This window comes from Anas platyrhynchos, chromosome 23 (genome assembly GCF_047663525.1).
Source record: "Anas platyrhynchos isolate ZD024472 breed Pekin duck chromosome 23, IASCAAS_PekinDuck_T2T, whole genome shotgun sequence".
In the NCBI taxonomy this organism is placed as follows: domain Eukaryota; kingdom Metazoa; phylum Chordata; class Aves; order Anseriformes; family Anatidae; genus Anas; species Anas platyrhynchos.
The window spans coordinates 4,953,101-4,978,757 of NC_092609.1; the positions used below are offsets into that span (position 1 = coordinate 4,953,101).

At 38.1% G+C, this 25,657-nt stretch overlaps 2 protein-coding genes across 3 annotated transcripts; one reads left to right on the forward strand and one right to left on the reverse strand.

Moving 5' to 3' along the window:
* Positions 1-1,454: 1,454 nt before the first annotated feature.
* Positions 1,455-24,508, forward strand: LOC119713480 (gastrokine-1). Its single transcript, XM_038166882.2, has 7 exons — positions 1,455-1,537; positions 19,851-20,005; positions 21,259-21,309; positions 22,108-22,233; positions 22,992-23,102; positions 23,477-23,618; positions 24,223-24,508. The coding sequence occupies exons 2-7, from the start codon at positions 19,994-19,996 to the stop codon at positions 24,300-24,302; spliced, it is 522 nt and encodes a 173-aa protein (XP_038022810.1). The 5' UTR covers positions 1,455-1,537; positions 19,851-19,993; the 3' UTR covers positions 24,303-24,508.
* Positions 10,754-16,518, reverse strand: GKN2 (gastrokine 2). 2 transcript variants are annotated; one of them, XM_038166881.2, is made up of 7 exons: positions 16,196-16,518; positions 14,621-15,070; positions 13,989-14,042; positions 13,317-13,448; positions 12,647-12,757; positions 11,572-11,728; positions 10,754-11,001 (listed from the first exon to the last, which is right to left on the reverse strand). In XM_038166881.2, the coding sequence occupies exons 2-7, from the start codon at positions 14,630-14,632 to the stop codon at positions 10,916-10,918; spliced, it is 552 nt and encodes a 183-aa protein (XP_038022809.2). In that variant the 5' UTR covers positions 14,633-15,070; positions 16,196-16,518; the 3' UTR covers positions 10,754-10,915. The 2 variants fall into 2 exon arrangements, with proteins under 2 accessions (XP_038022809.2, XP_071883383.1); XM_072027282.1 differs by lacking the exon at positions 16,196-16,518 and having other exon boundaries at positions 14,621-15,565.
* Positions 24,509-25,657: the final 1,149 nt, after the last annotated feature.

The window sequence follows — 25,657 nt, forward strand, 5'->3', positions numbered from 1 at the left end:
CATTTTATTTGGAGAATTTTTAATGATTCTTCCACTTTTTAGAGTTTTGCACTGACAATTCTATCCTTCTTGTTGTGTTATCTCCTTCACAGCTGTTTAACATCTATGAGCTGTGCATAAACACTCTTCTGTCTGAAGGATCCCACACTTCTGGTGTTTCCTCACTTTTGATTCACAAGACCCCCACATTTAGGTTTGCAGCTTGTAGGAGTTTGTAATGTGCTTTAAATCATGCTGCACATCTCCCAGTTTTTCTCAGAGCGGCTTGGCAGATAGGAGTGTCTTGTGAAGCGCGGATGGCAGCTTATCTTATTGAGTGCATGGAACAAGCCCCTCACAGTCCCTGGTGTTAAAGGGCTCTACTTATCTGGAATGAGTGGCAGAGTGCCCTGGCTCAGCTCTCAGTATATTGCACCCAGGGACATTGCTTAATATGATGCTGTCAAACACCTCCTGGTGTGCTCAGGGCAAATTTCTGATTCACAGAGCTTCTTTAAGTGAAAACAGCCCCTGCTTCCTATCACAAGGGATGGAAAGGGTTAGTGGCTACCACTGTTGGGTCAAGCCTTAAAGTCCTTACATCTCAAGTTAAGCATATTTTTAAATGCCTTCCAATTGCTATTTGACCATCTGTACAATGGTGACAGCAGGAGAAAGGGGAAACTCCACAGCAGCTGGCATGGTGGCAATCACAACGTGTATGTGATGGGTAGATATGTTGTGTCCTACCCAGGAACTGTTGGGCTGGATTTACAGCCTGCAAACAAATAAAGACCTTAGCTGCCTCTATAGTCTGGGCTGTCCTGGAAGCCATCAAAACCATAACAGCCTCCTCAGAAAAACTCATTGCACTGCTTTACCCCTCTACCCTCCATTATATTCCCTCATCAGCTCTCATCCTAGTACCAGCAATTGCAGGATAATTTTTAAAGGGTACTTTCCCCAGTTGGAGCATGGCCACAAATGGGTCAATATGATACATCAATTTTTCTATCCAACAAGAAATAGTTGGATAAATTACAGGACCCAACTCAGTTTCACCTTACTCTCTTTATACACGCCCTCAGAATACTAAATAAAGTGGGAACTTTCAAGTCACATGAGTCTGTCTACCTCTCACTGAGCTGCAAAAAAGAGCAAAGGAAAAAAATTGCAGAATAGGAAGAGAGATGCTAAAAACAGTACATGGTATGGCCATGATGAGCACCAGAACAGCTGGACCTGCCTGCAAGGAATAGAGACCTGGATACAGAACGCCAGCCAGCCTGCCTGCCCACTTTCTCCCCTGGCTAACTCTCCAGCAAAGCAAAGCAAAGCAAAGCAGAGAAAAGAAAAAAAGAAAAAAAAAAAAAAAAAAGAAAAAAAAAAGACAAAACAAAAACAAACAAACAAAAACAAGCAAGAGTGAAGAATTCTTCTGTAGAATATTTATGCTTGAGGGAGGAGCATAGCCAAGCAGGAAGAGCAGAGGCAGATGGCAGGATGAGGTTTGTTAGATTTCACCTGGTGACAACAGGGGTGAGAAGACAAGAAGGAGGTAAGGGGGATACAGGAGTTTTGGGGCTTCCCCCCCTTACCTGGGCTCATGGTTAGTGTGTCATTGGCATTTGTCAGATTTATCTTACATCCTTTGCTGTATCCCTGTTCAGAAACAGAAAAAGATTTCACTTAATTGTGTGAATCTTTGCTATTTACATTTCTGGAATGTTTTGAAGTCCAATTAGTAAACCTTCTACAAATGTAATGCTTTATTAGATAAAAGGATACATGTATATATATTGTAAAGAGAAGAAATGACAAATATTATGAGAAAGAGAAAAATTAATTTAGTCAAAAAATGGGGCATAATTGCACATGAAAACAAAAATCACAGTGGTTTGGAAATCTGAAAGAAAGAATTCTAATCTCTCGCAGTCTGACCCAGCATTTTCTTCCTGAGGAACATTTCTCAGGTTGACAGGGATTCATTTTATTTTATTCTTGTCTTATGGTTTGCACTTAATCAGTGTTTTCACTAGCACAGCAAGAACAAGCTCTCACCTAGTAACAATCCTAGACTCAGATCGTAATTAAAAAAAAAAATTTAGCTGTCGAGATTACTGTAACAATTTGCCATCTAGTGGTCAATCAAAATCACACCCAGTTTTATGGGCCATCAGAACTGGATTATGTGCCTTGAAATATCTGGCGTGGCTCATGACATTCTCTTATACAAAACAAGAAATTTTGCAAAGCCCTGCTCGCCTCCTCTATGGACAATAACTTAAGACTTGAGTACTTAAGATAAGGTAACCTTGATTCAAATTGAGCACTTCATTTCAGTTTACTGGTATGACTTTTTGCATGTAGATTCTGCCATGTTGTTCACTGTTCAACTGCAGCTATTTATTCCTGAGTGGTTAGAGACATGCTCATGAGGCAAGTTCTTTATTTCTAAAACTAAGGGATGATTTTTTTTTCCCATCACTATACATTGTTAGTATAAAAACAGTGGGAAGACTTAGCAAAATGAGGACAATCAGACAACACAATTTTTGTTTCAAATAGTGGGCTGGATTCACCAGCCCAACTTCAATTTTATCTTCAAGAGAATTCTGTCCTATAAATGAAAGTTTGCTCATGTATGCAGCCATCTCTCTTTGTTACTTGATGCAAACTGGAAGCCTTTTTCTCATTTATTAGACAAGTTATCTGTTTAAGAGCTCCAGCCACATGGCCTGGCCCCAGAAGACAAAGGCAAGGACTGGAAGAATGATGAACTGTCCAGTGTAGGAGAAGATCAGATTCCAGACCATCTAAGGAACTTGAAGTCACACAAGTCCATGGGACCAGATGAGATACATCTGCAGGTCCTGAAGGAAGTGGCACATGGAGTTGCTAAGCCTCTCTCCATCATATTTGAGAAGTCATGGTAATCCTATGAAGTTTCCATAGACTGGAAGACAGGAAACATAACTCCCATTCTAAAAAAGAGAAAAAAGGAAGACCCGGGGAACTACAGGCCAGTCAGTCTCACCTTTGTGCCTGGCAAGATCATGGAGCAGATCCTCCTGGATACTCAGCTAAGGCACATGGAAAATAAGGAGGTGATTGGTGACAGCCAGCATAGCTTCACTAAGGGCACATCGTGCCGGACAAATCTGGGGGTCTTCTGTGACAGGGTTACAGCATTGGTAGATAGAGGAAGAACAACTGCCATCATCTACCTGGACTTGTGCAAAGCATTTGTCACTGCCCCCCATGATGTCCTTGTCTCTAAATTGGAGAGGCATGGATTCAATGGATGGACCACTTGATGGGTAAGAAATTGGCTGGAGGGTCACACTCCAAGAGTTGTGGTCAACTGTTCAATGTCCAGGTGGAGATCAGTAATGAGTGGTGTTCCTCAGGGGTCAGTACTGAGGGGGACCAATGTTGTTTAACGTTTTCGTCAGTGATGTGGACAGTGAAATTAAGAGCACCCTCAGCAAGTGTGCCGATGACACCAAGCTGGGTGGTGCGGTTGACACGCTGGAGGAAAAGGATGTCATCCAGAGGGACCTGGACAGGCCTCAAGGTGGGCCTGTGTGAACCTCATGAGGTCCAACAAGGCCAACTGCAAGGTCCTGCATCTGGGTATGGACATTCCCAAGCACAAGCACAGGCTAGGTGGAGAGTTGAAAGCAGCCTTGATGAGAAGGACTTGGTTGTGTTGGTCAATGAGCTTGACATGAGCCAGCAATGTGTGCTGGCATCCCAGAAAGCCAGCCATATCCTGGGCTGCATCAAAGGAAGCACGGCCAGCGGGTCGAGGGAAGTGATTCTTCCTATCTGCTGTGCTCTCGTGAGACTCCACTTGGAGCACTGCATTCAGCTCTGGGGCCTCCAACACAATAAAGATATGGACGCATTAGAATGAGTCCAGAGGAGGGCTACAAAGATGAGGGGTTGGACCACCTCTCCTACAAAGAGAGGTTGAAGGAGTTGGGGTTGTTCAGTCTGGAGAGGAGAAGGCTCCAGGGGGACTTTATAGTGGCCTTCCAGTACCTAAAGAGGGGCCTACAGTAAAGCTGGGGAGGGACTTTCTGTCATGGAATGTAAGACAAAGGGTAATATCTTTAAACTAAATGAGAGTAAGCTTAGAATAGATATAAGGACAAAATTATTTACTCTGAGATTGGTAAGGCACTGGAACAGGTTGCCCAGAAAAATTGTGGATGCCCTATCCCTGGAGGTGCTCAAGGCCAGGCTGAATGGGGCTTTGAGCAACCTGATCTAGTGGGAGGTGTCCCTGCCCATGGCAGGGGGGTTGGAACTAGATGATCTTTAAGGTCCCTTACAACCCAAACCATTCTATGATTCTATGATATACAAAAACCTGCCATGACTAATTTAAGCAGTCTATTTCATGTAAATGATATTGCTTACCAGGGTAAGAGTTTCTGGGTCAATCTCTGATTTTAAAATGATTGTAACTGACAAAACTGTCACAACTTAACCTTGATAAATAGTCTTGCACACTGGGAAATACCCAGAGGCGACAGTGGGGAAGTTCTCAGTGGAATGGCTTCAGTGGTGAAAAGATCTTAATATGCAGGTGTCTAGATAAACTGGTGTCTTTGGCAGTGAGGGACCATAGATGCTTCCTGCACACTGATATGTATAAAGGATAAAGAAAGGTTAATTGAAGCAGACTTGGAGATGTGACTGGAATGTGTGCTAATTCTGCCATCCCAAAATACTTGACATATTTTAGCTGGCTGTCAGAGTGCATCCAATGATACCATTGCTGGGATTCCAGGCACGCCTTTAAATACCTTTTTTTTTTTTTTTTTAAATGAAAGCGAATAATCAACATTATTCTGATATCCTATCCTAGGATAAATACTGTTTTAACACATAAAAGCTGCCCATGTACACATATAATCACACACTCAGGCACACCCAGACACACTCCCAATGTGCTCTCTTCTACATTAAATATTTTTATAGAAGAAGACTATCTGAGAAGCTAGCTAAACTTCCAGGACATGTATTACTTGGATGGAAAGAAACTCTTGGAAAGACCTGGTAACCTTCAACATAGTAAGAGTCACATCCTGATACTCTTCTAGACTCCTTCCACCCATATGTCTATAGCATCTAAGCTTATGCAGTGGATCCATTCCTCATTTCTGTGATAGACCTGAGCTCCAGTCCTAGTGGGATCACCACAGCACTGCACATTCCCTGATGCAGATAAACCAAATGCCTGTGCTATTTTCAAGGTGTTAATCTTGCGCTTAAGGCTAATAAGCCTCATGCATGATCCTCTCTGCATGTCAACCTTTGGCAGTTGTCATTAGGATAAACACTCTCCTTTGACTGTGAGCATAACTGTCTCTCCCATTGTTTCTGGGAATGGTCGCTGGCTGCTGGCTGCTTAGGAAGTGGCTGCAGTCTTCTGTGGGTTCCTCACATGGAAATCAGTAGGCATTTTCTATCCATTCCCATGGGAGATCTCTGGAATCCAAATATTAAAAGATCCTTATCCATAAAGCTGATGAATAGCTTATAGAGGAACCATAAAGCTATGAATACCTAATGAGCTCTGTGTTAGCAGGTGTTTCATATTATGTAGAACATATGCTTAAGTTCATACAATCATAAAATCATAGAATATTCTGAGTTGGAAAAGACCCACAAGAATCAAGTCCAACTCCTGACTCCACACAGGACTACCTAAAAATCAAGTCATACTCCTGAATGCATTGTCCATAGATGTCTTCAAAACCAGCAGGATTGGTGCTGTGACCACTTCCCTGGGGAGTCTGTTCCAGTGCTCAACCAACTTCTCAGTGAAGAACCTTTTCCTAATATCCAACCTGAACTTCCCCTTTCACAGCTCCATGCTGTTCCCTTGGGTCCTGTTGCTGTCACCAGGGAGCAGAGGTCAGCACGTGCACTTCTGCTCCCCTTGAGAAGAAGCTGCAGCCCACCATGAGGCCTCCCCTGGGCCTCCTCTTCTCTACACTGATTAATCCAAATGATCTCAGCCTCTCATTGTACTTCTTGCCCTCTAGACCCTTCACCATCTTCATAGCCCTCCTTTGGACACTCTTAACAGCTTTATACATTTTTTATACTGTGGTGCCCAAAACTGCACACAGTGCTCAAGGTGAAGCCTCATCAGCACAGAGCAGAGTGGAACGGCCACTTCCCTTGAGCTGGGCTGCTCTCCAGCCTCTCGTCCCCCAGTTTATATGCATAGACATTATTGCCCCGTCCCAGGTGCAGAATCCAGCACTTGCTCTTGATAAACTTCCTGCAGTTGGTGATTGCCCAGCCCTCCAATTTGTCAAGATCTCTCTGCAAGGCCGCTCTGCCCTTAAGGGAGTCAGCAACTTCTCCTAATTTAGTATCAGCTGCAAACTTACTTAGCTTGCATTCCAGTCCTGCATCCAGATCATGTATAAAATATTGAAGAAAACTGGCCCCAAAATGGAGGCCTGGAGAACCCCATTAGGGACTGGCTGCCAGCATGGTGTAACCTCATTTGTAACCTTTGAGCCTGATCTGTTGGCCAATTGTTCACCCATTGTAGTATGTATTTTTATTCTTTTATCCAGAGAGATACTTTGAAAAATGGTATAGGAAGCTTTGCTGAAATCCAGAAAGATTACACCAACTGGCTTCCCTTGGTCAACTAGATGGGTAACCTTACCATAAAAAGAAGTTTAGTTAGATAAACAGGACTTTCCTCTTGTGAACCTGTATTGACTGTGACCAATAGCTATTGTCTTGCAGATGTTTTTCAATATCTCCCAGAATAATATTCTCCATAATTTTATCAGGCACTGAAGTGAGACTGACTTCATTCTTGCTCTTCTTGAGAATTGGAACAGTTTTTGCCAGTTTCCAGTTGACTGGGACCTCTCCAGATTCCCAAGACTGTTGAAAAATAATTATGAGACATCTTCCAATGACATAAGTATTAAGTTATAAGTAAAATGAAAGCTATATTTTTCCTTCAGATCATTAAAATTCAGTCCAAAATCTTTGCTGCCAGGCTGTGGATTTAAAGATTGAAAACATTTTCAGACTACAGTTGTTTAGTTGTTTAAGGAAATCAAGGGACTATATCTCCAGTGACACTTTACCTGTTGTTGCTGCTTTTTAAATCCTTGGTCTTTCCCTGTAGTCCATCAATAAAATCCATCACTTTGCAAAACAGTTAAAAATAGGTTAATTGTCGTATAAAATGGATACATGAAACACAAGGCAAATTGTTGCATAGTGAGCAGGAAATAGCACTGGCTAACTACAGTATCAAATAGATAAAATATCAAAATTCTTTTTCATGTGTAGGTCCTTTTCTTTGCTTTTGTTCAGAGCTATGTTTACATTTCTGTTTGTCCTGTAGTTACAGTTACCAAACTCTGAATTAATTTCTTCTTTCATCTTTCTTTCTGGGGGTGCCGATATGTTTGGGTTCAAGGTCTAAAATTCAAAGCTATAACATGCAATGCATCTGCTCATTGGTCAAACAGACCAACCTCTGAGAAACTTGGGTAAGGGGAATGTGGACGTATGAGCAACATGGTGTATGATTCTCCCTGCACTTTCTTTTCTCTCTGTTGTGAGGTACACTACAAAAGGTGCATCAACAAATTTGCCCCCAGGGTGCTCCATCCAGAACATTTTTCTCTAAGCTGTGCAGTTTGACAGTAGAGGTGCTGTGAGAGTTCATGGATGAATGAAGCATTATTCATAAAACAACAAACACAGTAGCCTAAATGCAAATCTATTGCCAAGAGGCCTGATGGATACAATAAGACTGTGAACTAAAAGAAAAGCTAGAAACATTCTTCTTCCATGTTTGACCACAGGAAACAGAAACGCTTTACCTCCCTAGTTAAAAAAAAAAAAAGAAAAAAAAAAAAAAAAAAGTTGTGGATAATAAGGTATTGGACCTTGTTTTAGAGTTCTTTGTAGAACCATTTACTCTAGTATCAACTGCAAATATACTGAGGAGTTGAAGTACACACTAAAAACATTTCAGTAAGCTTCTAGGTGTATATGCAATATTTTCTAAACAAAAAATACAAGATCTAAAATATGTATTTAATTTAAATGAAAAAGCCATTAAAACACATGAGAGTCTTCTAAGCCTTAAGTGAAGACTGAACCGCTGCATTCAGTTCCTGCCTTGGTCACAGACAACTTCCATAGAATCATAGTATAGAATCATAGAGTTATTTAGGTTGGAAAAGACCTCTAAGATCATAAAGTCCATGATAGAATTAAAACCGTACAGGGTAGATTGTGCTTCAGTTTCCCATCAGTAATATCAAGGCAGCAATTCATCCCTTATTTTGCCCATTTAGAAAAGTCTTCAGAATCTCTAAGCAACTACAGAAGAGGAGGACAGGACTTTTCACATGAGTATTGCTCGTTATCCCTGGGTCAACAGAAGATTTTAGCACTGCATTTTCATAACTGTGCATAACCACTGTGTTGTTTTAATTAGACTTCATTACATGTCGCAGAAAACTCTTCCGTTAATAAGTAAGAGTATAGTACACATTGGGTTGCTTTAAAGTAAACAGTTTTGATTATCCTATTAGCAAGAGGATGAGAGTCTTAAAAAAACATTACTACACTTCAAAACAGTAAAGGTTCAGATTCATTTATACTGCAGTTAGAAAATAATTGCATTGACTAATTGTTTTAAATAACTTAATAATAGAATTATTTGTAATTTATAATTTTTATATATATTTGTAGAATTTATAGAATTAAATAATCAGAGAATTAAATAATAATAATAGAATAATAAGATGTAGCTTTGTACATCAAGTCTGCCTTCTGAAATCTCAATCAGTTTGTTCCTTTGGGATCTACTTCAGTCTCATATCTTCAAACTTTCACTGGATAGTTGATGTCAGGTCAGCATCCCTAGAGAAAAAAATACAGAGATATATAAAGCCTGAGATAGTTAAGGTAGTTATTTTCTAGATTATGCATAACTCATTGGACTCTGAAGGGATTGTCATGACTTCCATACCCTGTAACAGAAGAATACACAAAGAAGGGGTTGAAGCATGATGGCTATCGCTTGGAAACTAGATTAGAGCTTGCAAGTTAGTTTTTGAAGGTCTTAGTTTTTGAAGAATAGTCTCTCTGAATACTGCAACCACAAGAAAAGCTTTGAAGGTCATAACCCATGTGAGTACTCTTCCAAGCAGTGCTATTAAAGAGTGCTTTGAGGTGTTTTGCATTCACCGTGCATTAGCCTAGAACATCACTCAGAGGGTAGTGAGTTCTATGCACTAGCCTAGTTATTCACTCGGAGGGTGATGAGGCATTGGAACAGGTTGCCCAGAGAGGTTGTGGATACCCCATTCCTGGAGGTGTTAAAGACCAACTTAGATGAAGCCCTGAGCAACCTGATATAGTGGGTAGCATCCCTGCCTATGGCAGGATGGGTGGCACTAGATTATCTTTGAGGTCCCTTCCAACCCGAGACGTTCTATGATTCTATGATCACAACTACAAGTTCTAGTTCTACTTCTCATACTTCTCAGACTTCATTTCAAAATATGGCTAAACAGACTATCCTGTACCTGGCACACACACAAAAATACTCTCGGATTTAATTATCTAAGTTTGACTCTCAAGAAACATTCTGTGGATCACCAAGAACCTGCAGACTGTTGTGATTTGCCCAGAAGAACAGTACTACCATACGATGATAAAATGCTCTTTTAAAAAATAGCAGATGGTTTAACTAGGAGACCGATTTGAAAATAACAAATTGCAGACCTGGGCCCAAAAGGAATACCTTGCTCTTTGGCAACTATTAAAGCCTCCAATAAACTGCAAAAAAATCAGTATTCTTCCAAGCACTGATGTGCAAATACAGCCAGTCACTGAGATCCTTCAGAAAAGCACACAGTTAGCATCAATTCTGCCTCCTTTTGTATTTTAATCCTGAGATATAAATTGCTCTCAACAGGTGAACTTTTTCTCCAACATAGGAGGGGAACTCAGCAAGTGGCCACAGCTCTGTCTTACACACTGACATTGTGTGAAAGGATAATTGTATTCCAGGTTACAAACTTTTTTAGGACTGAGAGAGTCTCTTCTATCTAAGCTTGAAAAATGCCTATAACAAAGGGTTCTCTGTCTATTGCATCTATTCAAATTGATACAAATTTTGATTGGTCTCACAGAACTCAAGCTTCTTTGCAAATACTAGTGTAAATCTGTAAGGAATCTAAAAGGCATTGCAAAACAATGGCTTGCTATCCAAAATCTGAAATCCTATTCAATAATGTTGAACATAAATTTCTAGAAGTGAACTTTCTCAAAGTGTCAGGTTTAAGATATGGGGCTTTGTTTCAGATGCATCCCTAAAAATAATGTTTACATCAAATCTGCTTAAAGATATTCTGAAGTGCTCCACTGACATTGGGTAAGATATACTTGCTCCCTCTCTGTATCTGTCTGTTCATCCATTTGCTTCCTCTGTCCCTCCCTTCTTCTCTCTAGTAACCATATGTGAAGTGACTCTGCCTGAAGAGCATGGGTGCTGATGCGAAAGGGAGGTTCTCCACCAAAACCATGTTCTTTTACTCTTTCTTCTTTGGCATGAAGCATATACCAATACCTATCTCATGTTGCAGCCTAAGTATACAAATGCACCAAAGTGAAACATCTTTTCTGGAGGAAAATTTCTAGAAAGGACTAGATTGTTTCTGTTTTGCTTTTGAATGAAGAAAAAAAGACAAAGCATTTGAATTACCACATTATCTTTATTTGTAGAGCATACATTTTTTTGTCTTCAAAGCTTAGGACAGGTAAGATGAGTATGTTTTGTTCCAGTTTAAGAATGTTTTCTATCACAAAAGCACACAGATAAATGAGACATTTCCATAAAGCAGAACTGTAAAAATCAATGTTTTTGGAGTTTTTCACAGATGTTAATGCCCAGAATGGTTGGAATTCCTGCGCTGGCACAGCTATGATAATTCAGTAGTGCTAAAATGAAACAAGAACAAAAAAAGATATTTTCAGTGACAAGATCCCTGTATCCAGAAAGGAAGAGTCAAATACACAAATTCATTCTCAGTTATGGCCCTGCTCAATGTTCCTGTTGGTCTCAGTTGATACTGTATAAAACTTTTATTGTGTGACTCAAAAGGAGGAAACACGTATATGGTTTTAAATCACCCCTGTGCTCCTTTCCCGTCACCTGCATAGAGCAGGTAGCATGCTGTCAAAACAGAAGATTTGTAGGACCATTGTACCGTTGGGGTGTAAGATGGGTACAACTGCTACACAGTGGCTTCCTCTGTGACACTAGGCAAACCACTCTGGAACAGCTGTTTCAGACATTTAGATGCTTAATGATGAAAAATGGTGCTTTACTGGATTTTCCAAAGCATCCAAGAGCCTTACTCTTTCAAACTTTCTTAGAGGTTTACTCTTCTTCCCTAAAACAGGGCAATATGTTCCTGCCTCACAAATGTGCCACATGGGTTTAGGTCTAAGATAGAAAGGTGCTTATACATTGTAATGGAAGAATAATGTTCTGTTCTTGCTACTTACGTTGTTCACTCTTCACAAGCTTGTAGAGAGGCAGACCCTTGCAGAGTTGTTCAATGGGTTTACCATAGAGAAACCAATCCTTCACATTTCCAAACAGGGAATTGCCGGATTGATACTGTACCCACACATTTTGTGGAGAATACACTTTCTTCATAGTCTAAAGAGAAAATGTTAAACACCATCAGTAATGTAGCTTTGGTTTCTTGCTACTATAATGGCATGCTACTATGGCATCCATCAAGAAAAACGCCATGATCTAAAATCACTTCCCTTTGCTGCATACAAAACATTAGCGAAAGAATCTATATGTTTTTAAATACCTTTTTTTTTTTTTCCAATCTATTCAGAAACAAAGTATACTAGATATTAATTCTATCAACACAGTGAAACTGAGTTGAAGTTATAGTTAATAAATTGCTAATTGACTGCAATATAATCAAGTATTTTTCACATACATTAATCTTCCCACTCCATAAAAGGCACTCTGAAAAGCAAAATGAGAAGTTTTGCTATAAATGTACTATTGCTAGTCTGTCATAAGATGGACCAGAACTCAAGTTCATCTCCAGGCAATGCTTCCAGTCACCTTCATGAAACCTTTACCTGAGTAGGAAAATCACGGTTTGGTGATAGTAAACTAATTTCTAAATTTTGTTCTGCAAAGAATAAAATAATAATAAAAAAATCAAATGATATAATGATGTCAAGGACAAAATATTAGCATACCAATGAAAAAAAAAATCAATAAACCTTGTGTGATCTCACATTGAAATCTCCCCAAATTTGTCAAAATATGCCACTTCCTCAGGCATGGGATCTTACAGTTCTAGCTATAATGGTAATCTACTATATGCAAGGTGGGTCATGACTGTTTATTATTTTAAAAAGATGTTCTATATGATATTTCCTTGAAGTTCTATCTTGTTAGATCTGTTTCATCATTGCTAACCTAGTAAGAGATTTTCCTAAGAACAACAACTGTTCTTGAAGGCAGAATGGAGGGATCCCATCATACCATATAACTTGTACACAGTAGTCTTTCTTGTATACAGAATAGGTTTCTCTACAAAATCACCTTTTTCTCAAAAGCCAGGCGTCCAATTTCTTGCAGCTCTGGGATGGAAGCCTCAGATATTTTCAAAATAAAGCAAGCATTTCGTGAAAACAGCCTTGTTGCAACATATCCCTGTGATTAAAAAAAATAATAAAATAATAAGATAAGAAAAGTAATTCATTAAAAATAGTTACCACTGGTGTTTGTTGATCCTCCCTAGCTTTTAGGGCAATCTAGAAGAAATATGAAGTGGCTACGCTGACTGTCATGGTGGAATGACTCCTCATTTCCTCATTTACATTGTCACCTTTGGGGAACGGAAGCAGCCTGCTAACATTAATATCTGTCCATAAGACTTGAACGATCTTTTCCCATGGACTTCTGCTGTACTTACTAACTTTCTATACATGAGTGTATACAGCCAGCTCTTCACTCCCTTGCATTGAGGTCAATGATATTCTTCTCACTTTTGTGAATGACTACCATGTGTTTTACTACAATTCTCTTAAAAAAATCATCTTGATATGTGTGAAAGAGAGATTGCGTAAGAGGAGTAGAAGTGATGGGAGTCTTCAATGAAACAGTGTTTCAGGACAACTCATGATGGGAATGCACTAAAATAAATTCTCTGTGTTTATGAACTTCCTTAAAGAGATTTTTAGAATCTAGTCAGATTCTTAGATTTACTTACATGACTGTAGTCAAAAATAGTATCAGAGGAGTACACGCCAGAACGGACATGAACGTCAGCAAGGTTCTTCTCATTGCTGATAGTCATAGTTGCCGTGACATAATCATTGTTAGGTTCGTTCAGGACAAAAGTCTTTGGTAAAAAAACACAAAACCATTGTTCATCTGGTTTTCATTTTTAAAGACACAATATAAACATTTTCTCTCAAATGGACAATCACGATTGTTTTATGTACATGTTAAATCCATTAACAACTCTCTAGCAATCTCAAGATGCCCTTGTGGTGGAGACTAATTATGAGAGATTTTGAGTCAGGGTGAGTCGGGAAGGGACAGGACCATACTGCAGGCTTTTGAAAACAGCATGTGACATACCAGTCATTATACATGGCAGCAGCAATGACTCAGAGAAGACTAAAAGAGTCTTCAAATTTTATCTTGAGCTAAGGGGACATATGCTCCACAAATTTCTTGTCACTGCACAGGTGCACAGAACTGCCTCTTTGGCTCATATGATTGTCACCTTTGGTAAAAGCTAATTTTCCTCTGTGCTTGGTAATAAGCATCATTTTAGCTTCTTCTGTTCTTTTCTTCCTATTATATTCCTCCTTGCCCAGGAATTTAAAACATTTTAAACAAATATATGCAATAGAAGGCTTGTCAGTCTACTTACTTGCAATGCAGAAGTTTGAGTCCAAAAGACTCCCAGCAAAATGAAAATTGCAGCCTGTAAAAGGAATGAGCGTTCTCAGAAGAAACAACATGCAGTGTCATACACAAATGGACAGAGTTAGACAAAAAACACTTTTTTCATGATTTGAGGGAAACAGTCATATTTTCAGTTTGAAAAATTACCCAATCCACATGTGTATTTTTTTAAAGCAATTACAGTTCTTCATTATAAAATTCTTGCTATCAGGCTTTCTTTTGCCTGTAATGGTAAAAATGCAGAACAACCATGACATTTTATGCTTCTTTCAAAAGTCACACCCTTTGATAACGTTACTTCTTTTTTGTCTCAAAAGTGGGAATTATTAAATCATAAATAAATCTCCTGAAATCAAGTTCTGCATTCTTCACTCAAATAATGTTTCCACTGACTTCAAGGAGCTTACTGCACACACAAGAAACACAGGTTTCCTACTGAACAACCAGAAAAAAAAAAAAAAGAAAAAGAAACCACACCAACACAGAGGTCATATTAGCCCCAGTACTGTACTGCTAATTTGAGCATCTTCCTTTCTATACTTCTATTTTAAAAGGAACTTTTAATAATATAAATAAAATAAAAATGTATATACTCACAAATCCGTTCATTTTTTCCTTCAGATTAAAAGCAAAAGCCTGCAGAAGGTAAGAATGCAGGAAAACTCCAGAGACCTTCAACTTTTATATCTTGCAGTAGGTGTGGGAAATACTTGACAGAACAACAGAACTTCGTGATTAGAACAAGTCCATATCTACATGCCATGTACTTCATATCTGAAATTTTGGTCTGGCATAGATAACCAGATCTTGATATGTTAAAAGCAGTCGATACATCAGCTTTTGTGAGATTAATCACTCTCCAAATGGCTATTATTTACTGGTTTAAACTTTACAGGAGTTTCCACTTCTTCTAGTTCCATTTTTTAATATTTAACAGGATATTGTCTAGAATTAAATGGCATCAGGAACTCTGCTATTCACTCATACAATATGCATTTTGTCTTCTTAAATACAATCCCTAACAGCCTGATAGTCTGTAGACAAAGCCTGGAAAAAAAACCAATCACATACATTATGCCGGTTATGTGCCAACTACTAAATAGACCACCTTTTCAGACATTTCTTCTATCTAGCATATGCATGATCTTTTCTAAGAAGTACTGCTCGTTTTTGAACAGTTGCTATGATACATATCACATGCATTGAAGTTAGTGACGTTGTTAGGAATAACAATTGTGCTTCACAGACAGAATCTAGTTAACTGCTAGCCTAGAAGGGAGTAACATGAAACTTCAGAAGATGTGTGGTTCACACAAGGTCACAAAACAACAGAAACAAGATGGAGATTCCTCCTTTAAAGTTACAACTGTTTTCTATATTTTATGTCAAATGTCAATGACCACATGATATTGCCATGAGGTGTTCTCTCGTGAATTGGACCTTGCCTGGACTCCTCATCTCATCTGTGACTCCACATGAGCTAGAGCAGATAACCTTGATGAATCACAAACTACTTTTTACTAAAATGTCATAACTAGGGTCTATTCCTTCCAATAAAATGAGAATTCAGCCTAGAAGCCAACAAATTTCTGTAATCTGTCAGAGAATCACAGAATGGTTGACTTGGCAGGGAACTCTGGGTACATCTAGTCCAGCCACTGCTCAAGCAGGGCCATGCAGAGCAGGTTGTCCAAGACCATGTTGAGACAGTTTTTGCACATCTCCAAGGAGTAGACTCCACAACCTTTCTAGGCAACCTGTTCCTCTGCTCCATTACCCACACACTACAGAAGTGCTTCCTGATGCTCTGATGGAACCTCCTGTGCTCCAGTTTATGTCCTTTTGTCCTGGCACTGGGCACCACTAGCAGGGCCTTGTCTCTGTCTTCTTTGCACCCCTCCTTCAGGTATTTATATATTTCGATGAGATGACCATTTAGCCTTCTCTTTTCTAGGCTACAGTCCCGGCTCTCTCGGCCTTTCCTCATAGGAGAGGTACATTGGTCCCTTCATCATTTTTGTGGCCCTACATTGCACTCTTTCCAGGATGTCCAGGTCTCTCTTGTACTGGGGGCCCAGGACTGGACGCAGTACTACAGGTATGGCCTCACCAGGGCTGAGTAGGGGGAAGGACCACACCTTTTAACTTGTTGGCCTGTTGGCCACACTTTACCTAATGGAGCCAGGAATACTCAGCCTTCTTAGGGGCAAGGGCATGCTGCTTGCTGGCTCATGTTGAACTTGGTTTCCATCAGGACCCCCAGGTCCTTTTTAGCAGTGATGCTTCCAAGTTGGGCTCTCCCTGCATGTCCTGGTGCCTGCGGTTGTTCCTCCCCAGAGGCAGTATGCTGCACTTCCCCTTGGTCAACTTTGTGAGGTTCTTGTGAGGCCATTTCTCCAGCCTGTCCAGGTCCCTCTGGATGGCAGCATGTCCCTCTGGTGAATCCATCACTCCTCCCAGTTTTGTGTCATCTGTGAACTTACTAAGGATGCACTCTACCCCATCGTCCAGATAATTAGTGATGATTTTAAACATTCACCAGTCATCAGGAATAAAAAATAAATAAAAAGAAAAGAAAAAAAAGAATGAAGTTGTACAGAAGTTATCTCTGCAAACACATCTCAGTATAAAAAGGAAATTGCATGCATTTGCTTTATAACACACAACTCTGTGGAAAATTTTATCTCAAGTGTGACAAAGCTCTGCTGCTAAGCAATATATCAGAACATATATATAAATAGATATGAAATTGTGACAAGCATGGTTAGATTAGATTAAATTAGATTAGATTGATATTATCCTGTTGAAAGCTGGCCCTGCCCCTTCTTCTCAAATGATTCTTTGTTTGTAGGTTTGCAACCTTTCACAGAAGGGTTCAGGCACAAGCTAAAATTAAAAGCTTTAAAACTTCTACTTTATATTCATTTAGAATGTCAATTAGTCAAATAAGCCCAAAGATAAAAGATTAGTTTCTAAAAAGCATTTTACTAATTAACCTTATTGCAAGAGAGAAAATAGTTCTAGTTGTCTCATGTCTGTAACTCAGGAAAAGCCTAGATATACCTCCAATAGCAAAGTCCTGCTTTTTAAAGACTTTTCCCCACACTGAAATTCATATGTCTCCCAGTAATATAAATGAAATTATCATGCATTCATTTGAAATCAAAAATATCCATGACCATGCCACAGTCCTCTAAGTGTCCTTATATATTAAGTAACTGAATTAATGAGCTGCATAAAAAGAGCTATAAATCGCTCTAATTTTCACATACACAACCATCACTTTTGCCTGTCCTCAGTCAGAGCAAGGTTTGGGTTAGGAAATAGCCCTCCTCCATGACACCCAAATTTCACAATCATACCCACTCTCTCAAGGCAGTCTTATTCCTTTGGACACTTTTGATCTAAGTGAAGACTCTCAAAGTTCTCCCCACATAAAGTGACTTACAATTGCAGACTGTTCATATCAGTACAGAGAAGCCTGGAGGAAATGGAAACTTAGTAACGTTCAGAACAAGCAATATATTGTTACAACACAGCAATGCATATTGTCAAAGGAAACTTAATTTCTCTGGTATTTTCATAAAGCCACATATTTTCAAATGCATTCTAATTTAAACCAGTAAAACCTGATTAAGTTACAGAATTACTCTTAATCTATGCAAGCAAAATTGGAAGAAAAATTTGACCCATTATTTGGCACCATCATCCACTAAAAAACATTTAAACAAAAGACCCTTGGAAACTGTATGAAAAGAATACTTCTATAATTACAGTTCATGTCTGATTACCAAACCGGAATTTCAACATAAAAGGGAGATGGATTTAATCAAGGTAATGTGGGAATAATACTATCAAAACAAGCCCTCTTGGTGACTAATTTTTTTTTCATGTGCTTTTGATAAATATTTGCTTTATCAGGGAGTGAGCAGGTAGTGGGAGAAAAGTAAAGAATGAAGCAACACCTCAAAAAGCAACAAAATTCTCTATGCTTATGTTTGCATTCAGCTGGGCATGTCACACACTGGATCAAGACGGGGAGACAGAGTCTAGAAAAATCTATGTGCATGGACAGGTCAAGCAGAATTTGTTGCATTCAGTAATTAAAAAACAAGCTTCTAGAATCTAGTAAAAATGCACTCTCTCTGCCTTCTACAATTGTAGGTAGTTTTGTAATCTATTCTAAATGTCAAATGCTCTAGCTATGTATGTTTCCCATACAACTACTTAAGTAATTAAAAGTTGATGGAAGATTTGGAGATTCAGGCTTCCAAATGTGACACATTATTATAATGGCCAAATTGGCTGTGGCTGTTAGAACAAATGGACCAAACTGTTTTCCAACTCATTACTAACAATACCACAGGGACTACCATTATAGAGTTCGGTTTCTCACTGCCTTTCTCAAGAACCAGTTGATTAATTAAATTTCCAGAGACCTGGAGAGGATTTTGTGACATTCATGACAAACTTTCTTGTGTATTTAGATCTTTGAGGCTAACGACATACCTGTCTCCATACAGCATCCACAAACCAGACTGATTAGAAGAAATAAATTGTTTTGCTTAGTAATTTAATACTTCCATTCACCATATTCTACACCTGGTGCAAATGGCAAAGTGGTAACAAAATGAAGAAGGAAAACATTTCTTCCACTCACTCACAGTGCTGTAGTCCAAGCAAGACAGTAGGATGAATTGAGGCCCTTATATATGACTGGTATAAATGAGAATTGGACCTCGCCTTCTTAGCTAAAGTGAGATTCCCTGGCCTTGTCAATAACAGTTGCAGCAAAGATCTTCAGCAGCTGACAGCAGTGGAGAATTTCGTTCGGAGATACGAATTTGTGAGAGAGTCTCCATCATGTCATTCTGGAAATGCAAAGAAAATGTAAGGGTGTAAACCCATCCTGAAATACTGTAAGTTGCAGGATTGATACACAGAGAAAATGATAGAGCTACTACTAAATAAGAACTGCTTTTTAAGTACTTAAATGAGTACCTCTTAAAGTGCTTCTTCTGTAACAAGCACAGGTAAGAAACAAATCCAAATTATCTAAGGTTATGTATGTACCTCTGTATATTATACAACAATGGAAACCATTCTTGGGCAACAATACATCTAAATGGGTTAATTAAAATATTAAATATTTGCAAGGTTTCTGCAGCAAACAAGGCAAATAAACTCTTTCTGGTGCATGACTGTACATAATTATGAAATTCAGATGAACTTTAAAAAATATACTTTCTAAATAACAACTAATATAAAATGTCCATTGTTACTGCTTCTCCCTTACTTATTTTCTTATAATCTCTAGTTTATGGCCCCTTTCTAGAATTAGTCTTTAAAGGCTAATTACAGATTAAATTACAGATTAAATCTGTAATCACATAGTACTTTTGTGAAGAGGTTCTGTGAAGATACAGAGACCAGGCCTCAAGAGTGGAAAACAGATCCTAAAAGACAGGACAGTGCAGAAAAGATTCAGAAAGGAAAGAAAAAAAAAGGACTCAATAATTCCTATTATATAGATCCAACCTCATCATTTCAGGGGACATGAATCAAAATATTTTAGACCAATAGAGGTGGTAATCTTGCTATTTTAAAAATGTTATGAACTATGAATTAAAAAATTAGGCTGAGTTCTTTGTTATACAGGCACAAAATTTCACTATGAATTTTATTAGGTATCCATTTTCTGGTCCTGAATTTTTTTCCTTTTTGAAGTCATTATTAAATGCTTTGAACTTGCCATTACAAGTTTTCTTTCATCTTTCTGTATGTAATGAATTCAATTAGGCTAATATCAAGCCTACCCTTATCACAGCACTTCCACAGGAAACCCGTCATAATTCTGTGAACAAAGGGCACTTGCCAAGAAGGTAAACCCATTTTACTTTGGGATATTACTGTATAAGAAGTAAGAGTACACATCAATTACCAGCAGAAACTGCCTTGCCTACCATCAAAATGAAGTTCACTGTAAGTACATATATCACTTTCTCATAAAACTACTACTGCAGAGTTTTTAAACTATTTTGAGTCTTTCTTGGCAACTATTGAACTATCACTGATTTATGTAGGGTTTACAGAATAAAAAAGGCCAATTGGATTGTGACTTCATGGGTGAAATTTCAGTTTTGGCAGTGATTTCACTCCATAAGCTTACTCAAACATGAGGGAGGAAAGTGCTCTGTTACAAGGGTGAGAGGCACATATAAAATCTAGAAAAGGCAATATTTTCTCATTCATAACTCTTAGATGCAATTCAATAGTCTTACCAAGTTGTATGAAGTTATGGCACACCTGCCTGTTGAGAGCATAAAGAGAGGAAGCATGAGTTTTGAGACACTCCAAGTGCATGAGCACAAAGCATAGAGGTATTTACAGCAGTCTGAAACTGTTGCAGGAGATATTCCAAAACATTACTGCTAAATACTGAGTCACACTTGGATATCACCAGTAAAAAAATTCTCCTTTGAAGTCTATGAAATTTGTGACCAATTCAGTTATTGGAGGGATTGTCTCCAAGAGAACAATTGTTCACAAAAATTCTTATTACAAAAGAATTTACTATTAAATCTTACATAAAAATATACTGGCAGTAGTTTTGACCCTAGAGAAATCTGAGCAACAACAAGCATGTGAGTCACTGAAACCGTAGTTTTACAAAGGGGTAGCAATGTGTAGTATTACTTTTTTTTTTTTTTTTTTTTTTTTTTTTTTTTTTTTTTTGTACAGAGAAGATTGTGCCTACCCTTACATTATTAGCTCTGTACTTAGAGGCATAAGATTTATGGTATGTTCCAAGGACAGAGCTGTACTTCACAATAGATGTGCATGTATGCTGCATGGATTTGCTCCATGTCTGAAACTAAAATGCTCAGAGTGAAAAGTTCATTTTTACAATGAAATACTTCAGTCCATCTTTTTCCAAGGAGTGTACTGAACTGGGGCTAGACATTTTAAAAATCACTAAGTTTAAATTGTATTTTTACCTGCACAGCATATACTGCTAAGAGTAAGAGTAATTTATATGAATTGATTACCTGACTTATGGTCATTTTAACAAAAAAATTCTTCTGCATATTTATATATTGACCAGACTCAGAATAGTGCTGATCATGTACATAAAGTTAAACAGGAAGTCAAACTTATTTGAGACACCAAATAACTTGATGCAAGATGAGCAGTTGCAATGTTAAAATATTGTGAATTCCAAATATTCCTTTCAGATTGTGATTGCTTTTCTTGGAGTTCTCCTGGCTCCAGTTCCTGCCGATAAGGTAAGTATAGTGCTAGACGCAATTATACACTACTGTCATAAGAACCAGTGGTCTTTAATTGTAACATCTGTAAAATATAATTCTGAAAACGAAGCTGTATACAAAATCTGACACAGCTTGAAACTGCATTTTTTATACTAAAGAAAATATATAAGTGGTGATATATCAGGCAAAAAATGTTAGTTTCTAGATATGAAATCAGCAACAAATTCTGTCTTGAGATTAGCATAAATACTGTAAAGTATTTATGAAAGTAATTGTGTGGGGAGAGACCAATGGTAGCATGAAGGATCTGATCACAAAATACAATGAAATACTATAAATTATTCTCTGCCTGCAAATTTCTCCCGGGGAAAGAATAAGGACAATTCATACCTTCCTAGACATTTTTCTTCCAAGTTGAACTCTGAATATTCGTTTTCATTTTTAATTTTAAAGAAAACCATCCAATGTTTAAAAGTAAATGTAAACTTTTCCACCTGGTCTAGTAGGCATTCTGTACAGAGTGGCAGGGAGGAAGGAATGGAACAGTAATGTTATTAAAGCTTGTCTGTCTTCACAAGGTAGATGCCATCAGATATATATGAAAAACAAGGCTTGATAAAGCCTGAAAGTTTGACACAAAAGTACTGATGGCTTCCCAGCCTCCCCCCTGAGGCTGGAATTTATCTCCCTTTTACTCTGGTCTCCAAGAGCAATTATTTTCCAAAGCATGGTTTCACACAGCAATAGTGTGAAAGTCCACTGAGAATCTCCAAACCTAAATCTTTACCTTCTTTAATCTTGTTCAAAAATCAGAACAGTGAGGAAAACATTAAAAGGTACCATGGTGGATATTCACACTCTCCTTTGGATGACACTGTAGTTGACACCGGCTCACATAAGCGCTCTGAGATCTGGAAAACTGTCTGGGACACCAAGACTGTAAGTGGCTGCCACCATGGCTCAAACAGCTTTTTCTCTCCTTCTGTGAAGATTATGGTGAAATTTGGCGCTGGGTAGAAACTGGTGTTACTTGATCTTCTCTTCTTGATTAAAATGTAAGATATGTAATAATAGCCAGAGAAAATCCGAGGAGACAATCAACCGAGTCATCAAGTTGTACAACTTGATTCCACGAATTCATCAAAGATCATATAAAGCTGCTTTTTCTCAAGCAGCTGAGAAACCTGAGTTAGTACTTAGATTAGCACTGGAAAAGAATCAAATGTTTTTCAAAAACACCTAAGCTTTGACAGTGAGATTTTAGAAGAGATGCTTTAAAAATGCTCTCACTTAAGCATTTTATAAATTCTGTTGCACTGTATGCTGCACTGATTTTCAACAGTGAATTCCCTCACCTGGCCTAAGTAGGATCATACACATAGCATTAGTGGTGAAGGCAATTTATTTTACCTTTTATCAAAGCCCATTGTTAGTCTCCATGACACATTTACCTAAACAATATATTTGAAAAACATTATTTTCCTTCCTATGATTATTTGTATGTTCCCTTCCTATGATTATGTGTATGTTGTAAAGCCTTTTATTTCTTCTTTTTGTTTGTTTACTCAGTTCAGTGCTTCTCTCTAGCAATCCACTTCTCTTTCACTGTATATTTCACTGTATATATGCTGTATATATATATACTGCAAGAAGATAGAAGTTTTTGTTACTATTTTTTTGTTTGTTTATTTTAATAGGGCTACATTGCAACCAAGGTACTTTCAAAACAGACCTGCATCATTAGTAAAGCTAACACAGGAGTCTTGCCTGTTAATAGACGATTTTCTGCATCACCTCACAGAGACGAGGTAGGCTGATGAATGAAAGTGCTGAGAAAGCTAATTGACTGCCTGTGAAAAGCATTTGTTCTATACCTACAAAAGGGAGAAAAAGATCATAAACTGGAGTTTCTCAGCAGGACTGAGTCACTCTAGAAGTTTAGTCTCTAGTTTTCTTAAAAGCTGCATTGCACTTGAATAATCTCTTCTCCATTATGAAAGTGTGGATTTGATATTTTCTCTTTCTTTCTTTCTTTCTTTCTTTCTTTCTTTCTTTCTTTCTTTCTTTCTTTCTTTCTTTCTTTCTTTCTTTCTTTCTTTCTTTCTTTCTTTCTTTCTTTCTTTCTTTTTTTTTTTTTTTTTCCTTAAATGATGTATTCTGGGTTTTTTTATTTAACACTTAGGAGTCTAGACCTCAGCACCTTCCACCCAGAGAGAATCGTTACATTATCTCAAAAAATAGACTCCATAACTTGCGCCCATATGGAGAACGCATTCAAAATTTGTGCCAAGGAACTCCCACTTACTTTGCTTACCCAACCCCTGGTAAGTATACTAGTGTTTTGAATACCAAAATAAACACTAATAAGATTACAAATAAGGATTAAATAAAGGTTTAAGTGAAAACGAATAAGCTAATTATTGAAATCCTGCGTTTTTCTGTTAGTTTTTATAAATCAGTGAGTGTGTAGTCTTATAGTTCTTATAGGAAGAAAAGCAGGTCTGCCACTCTCCTGCATACAAATGGATGATCATGCTACTTCAAGAAGGCTCTAGCTGTGGAAGAGAGTCTGAGATTTTTAAGGCAACTTCATGCATATATGTATACTGCATGCATATATATACACTGAATGCATATACATGTATATGTATATACTTCATGAATATATAATATACTGATGCCCTAGGTACAGGCCACAGTACAATTTTGAGACTCAAAATCCAATTTGCAGATTAGACTTTTGTCTAGGAAGATTGCACTAACAGTTGCTTGTACTATACATTCAGAAAAAGCACTTAGATTGTTAATTTGAGATTTTGGTAAATTTGACATTTTCTGGGGGAAGAACACGATGTTAGAAAAAAATCGCCTATGTTGTTCTCCTATTTTCTCACTCCAAATCTAATCAGCCTTTTTCTTTACTTTTAGGCTCAAACTTTTTAAGGCAAGATGTCCCATGTTTGAAAACTCACATGAAAAGAATGACATTTATTTACTGTGGTTTATAGATCTTTTCCTGGTTAAATTTGGAAGAAGAAATTAGAGCTGTGTACCCGTGAAGATGCTTTTTCTTTCTTTCTTTTTCTTTTTTTTTTTTTTTTCCCTTCTTTCCATGGTAATCTTATCTTGATCATATTTTCAATCATTTATCTGACTTCTTTTCTGCTCTCTGTGAAGCTTAGTGTCTCTCAGTAAAATTCATCATTAACCTACACTGGTCTGTGCTGTGTTTTTACTGATCCTTTTAAAAAGTAGAAGTAACCCCAAAGAAAAGTTCCTAAACTACCATTCCTGCAAAATCCCATTTTTGGCTTTTAAATCAGATCCTGTAGTATTTCCCAATTAGATTTCACATTACCATAAGGAATTTTTCAGCATTGCTAAAAGCAAATTGTGTTACCTACTGCATAACTATATTTGAAAGAATTAAATACAGTGGTATGAAAACAAGCATATTTCTGAGTTATTTTAATTTATCTTATTGCTACAATCCTACATTCTACAGTGTTTTATAAGGAAAAAATTATAAGCATTGCAGTGAATTATAGCCAATTGAAAATAGTCACATTATTGCTCTGATAAGCACAGAAATCAAGCTTTCAATAACAGTATTATTGTGCGTTGCTGAAATGCAGTCTGTAATTGAATACAGGTGTTATTTAACAATGTTTCACAAATATTTAACACAGGAAATAAAAGAACATACCCTAACCAAATAAAAGCACAGTTGGAAATTTTAGAATAGAATTGTCATTAGGCCAAAATTAAGGCAGAATGGCTGGGACTCATTTATACTGCTGGTCTGAAAGGATGAATTCAGTAACAAGGGTTGGCTGGACAATACCAGATCTTCACCTTTCTTCCTTGCTCAGATGCCTTTTCCCCGGACTTTGAGACAAGTTAACATGTGAGACACCTTATCATTCATGAAAATCAAGCGTTACTTTACAGAATCACAGAAGCACAGAATGTCTGAGGTTGGAAGGGACCTCTGAAGATCAACTAGTCCAGCCTCTTGCTGAGCAGGATCACCTAGAGGACATTGCACAGGATGGCATCCAGGCAGGTTTTGAATGTCTCCAGAGAAGGAGACTCCATAACCTCTCTGGGCAACCTGTCCCAGTGCTCCGTCACCCTCCCAGTAAAGAAGTGCCCCCTCATACTCAGCCGGAACCTCCTGTGCTTCAGCTTGTGCCTCTCATCCTCTCACTAAGCACAACTGAAAATAGATCAACTGGTTCTAATCTCTTGACACCCTTCCCTCAGTTATTTATATACATTGATGAGGTCTCCCCTTAGTCTTCTCTTTTCCAGGTTAAATATGCCCACTTCTCTCAGTCTGTCCTTGTATGACAGGTGCCCC

What these genes read in the sequence shown, in the direction of transcription:
- LOC119713480 (XM_038166882.2), top strand. An exon ending in CTGTCTGGGACACCAAGACT is followed by an intron (nt 22,234 to 22,991) that starts GTAAGTGGCTGC and finishes TTATTTTAATAG; the next exon opens with GGCTACATTGCAACCAAGGT. An exon ending in CATCACCTCACAGAGACGAG is followed by an intron (nt 23,103 to 23,476) that starts GTAGGCTGATGA and finishes TTTAACACTTAG; the next exon opens with GAGTCTAGACCTCAGCACCT.
- GKN2 (XM_038166881.2), bottom strand. An exon ending in CTATTTTTGACTACAGTCAT is followed by an intron (nt 12,758 to 13,316) that starts GTAAGTAAATCT and finishes TTTTAATCACAG; the next exon opens with GGATATGTTGCAACAAGGCT. An exon ending in GCCTGGCTTTTGAGAAAAAG is followed by an intron (nt 11,729 to 12,646) that starts GTGATTTTGTAG and finishes TTTTCTCTTTAG; the next exon opens with ACTATGAAGAAAGTGTATTC.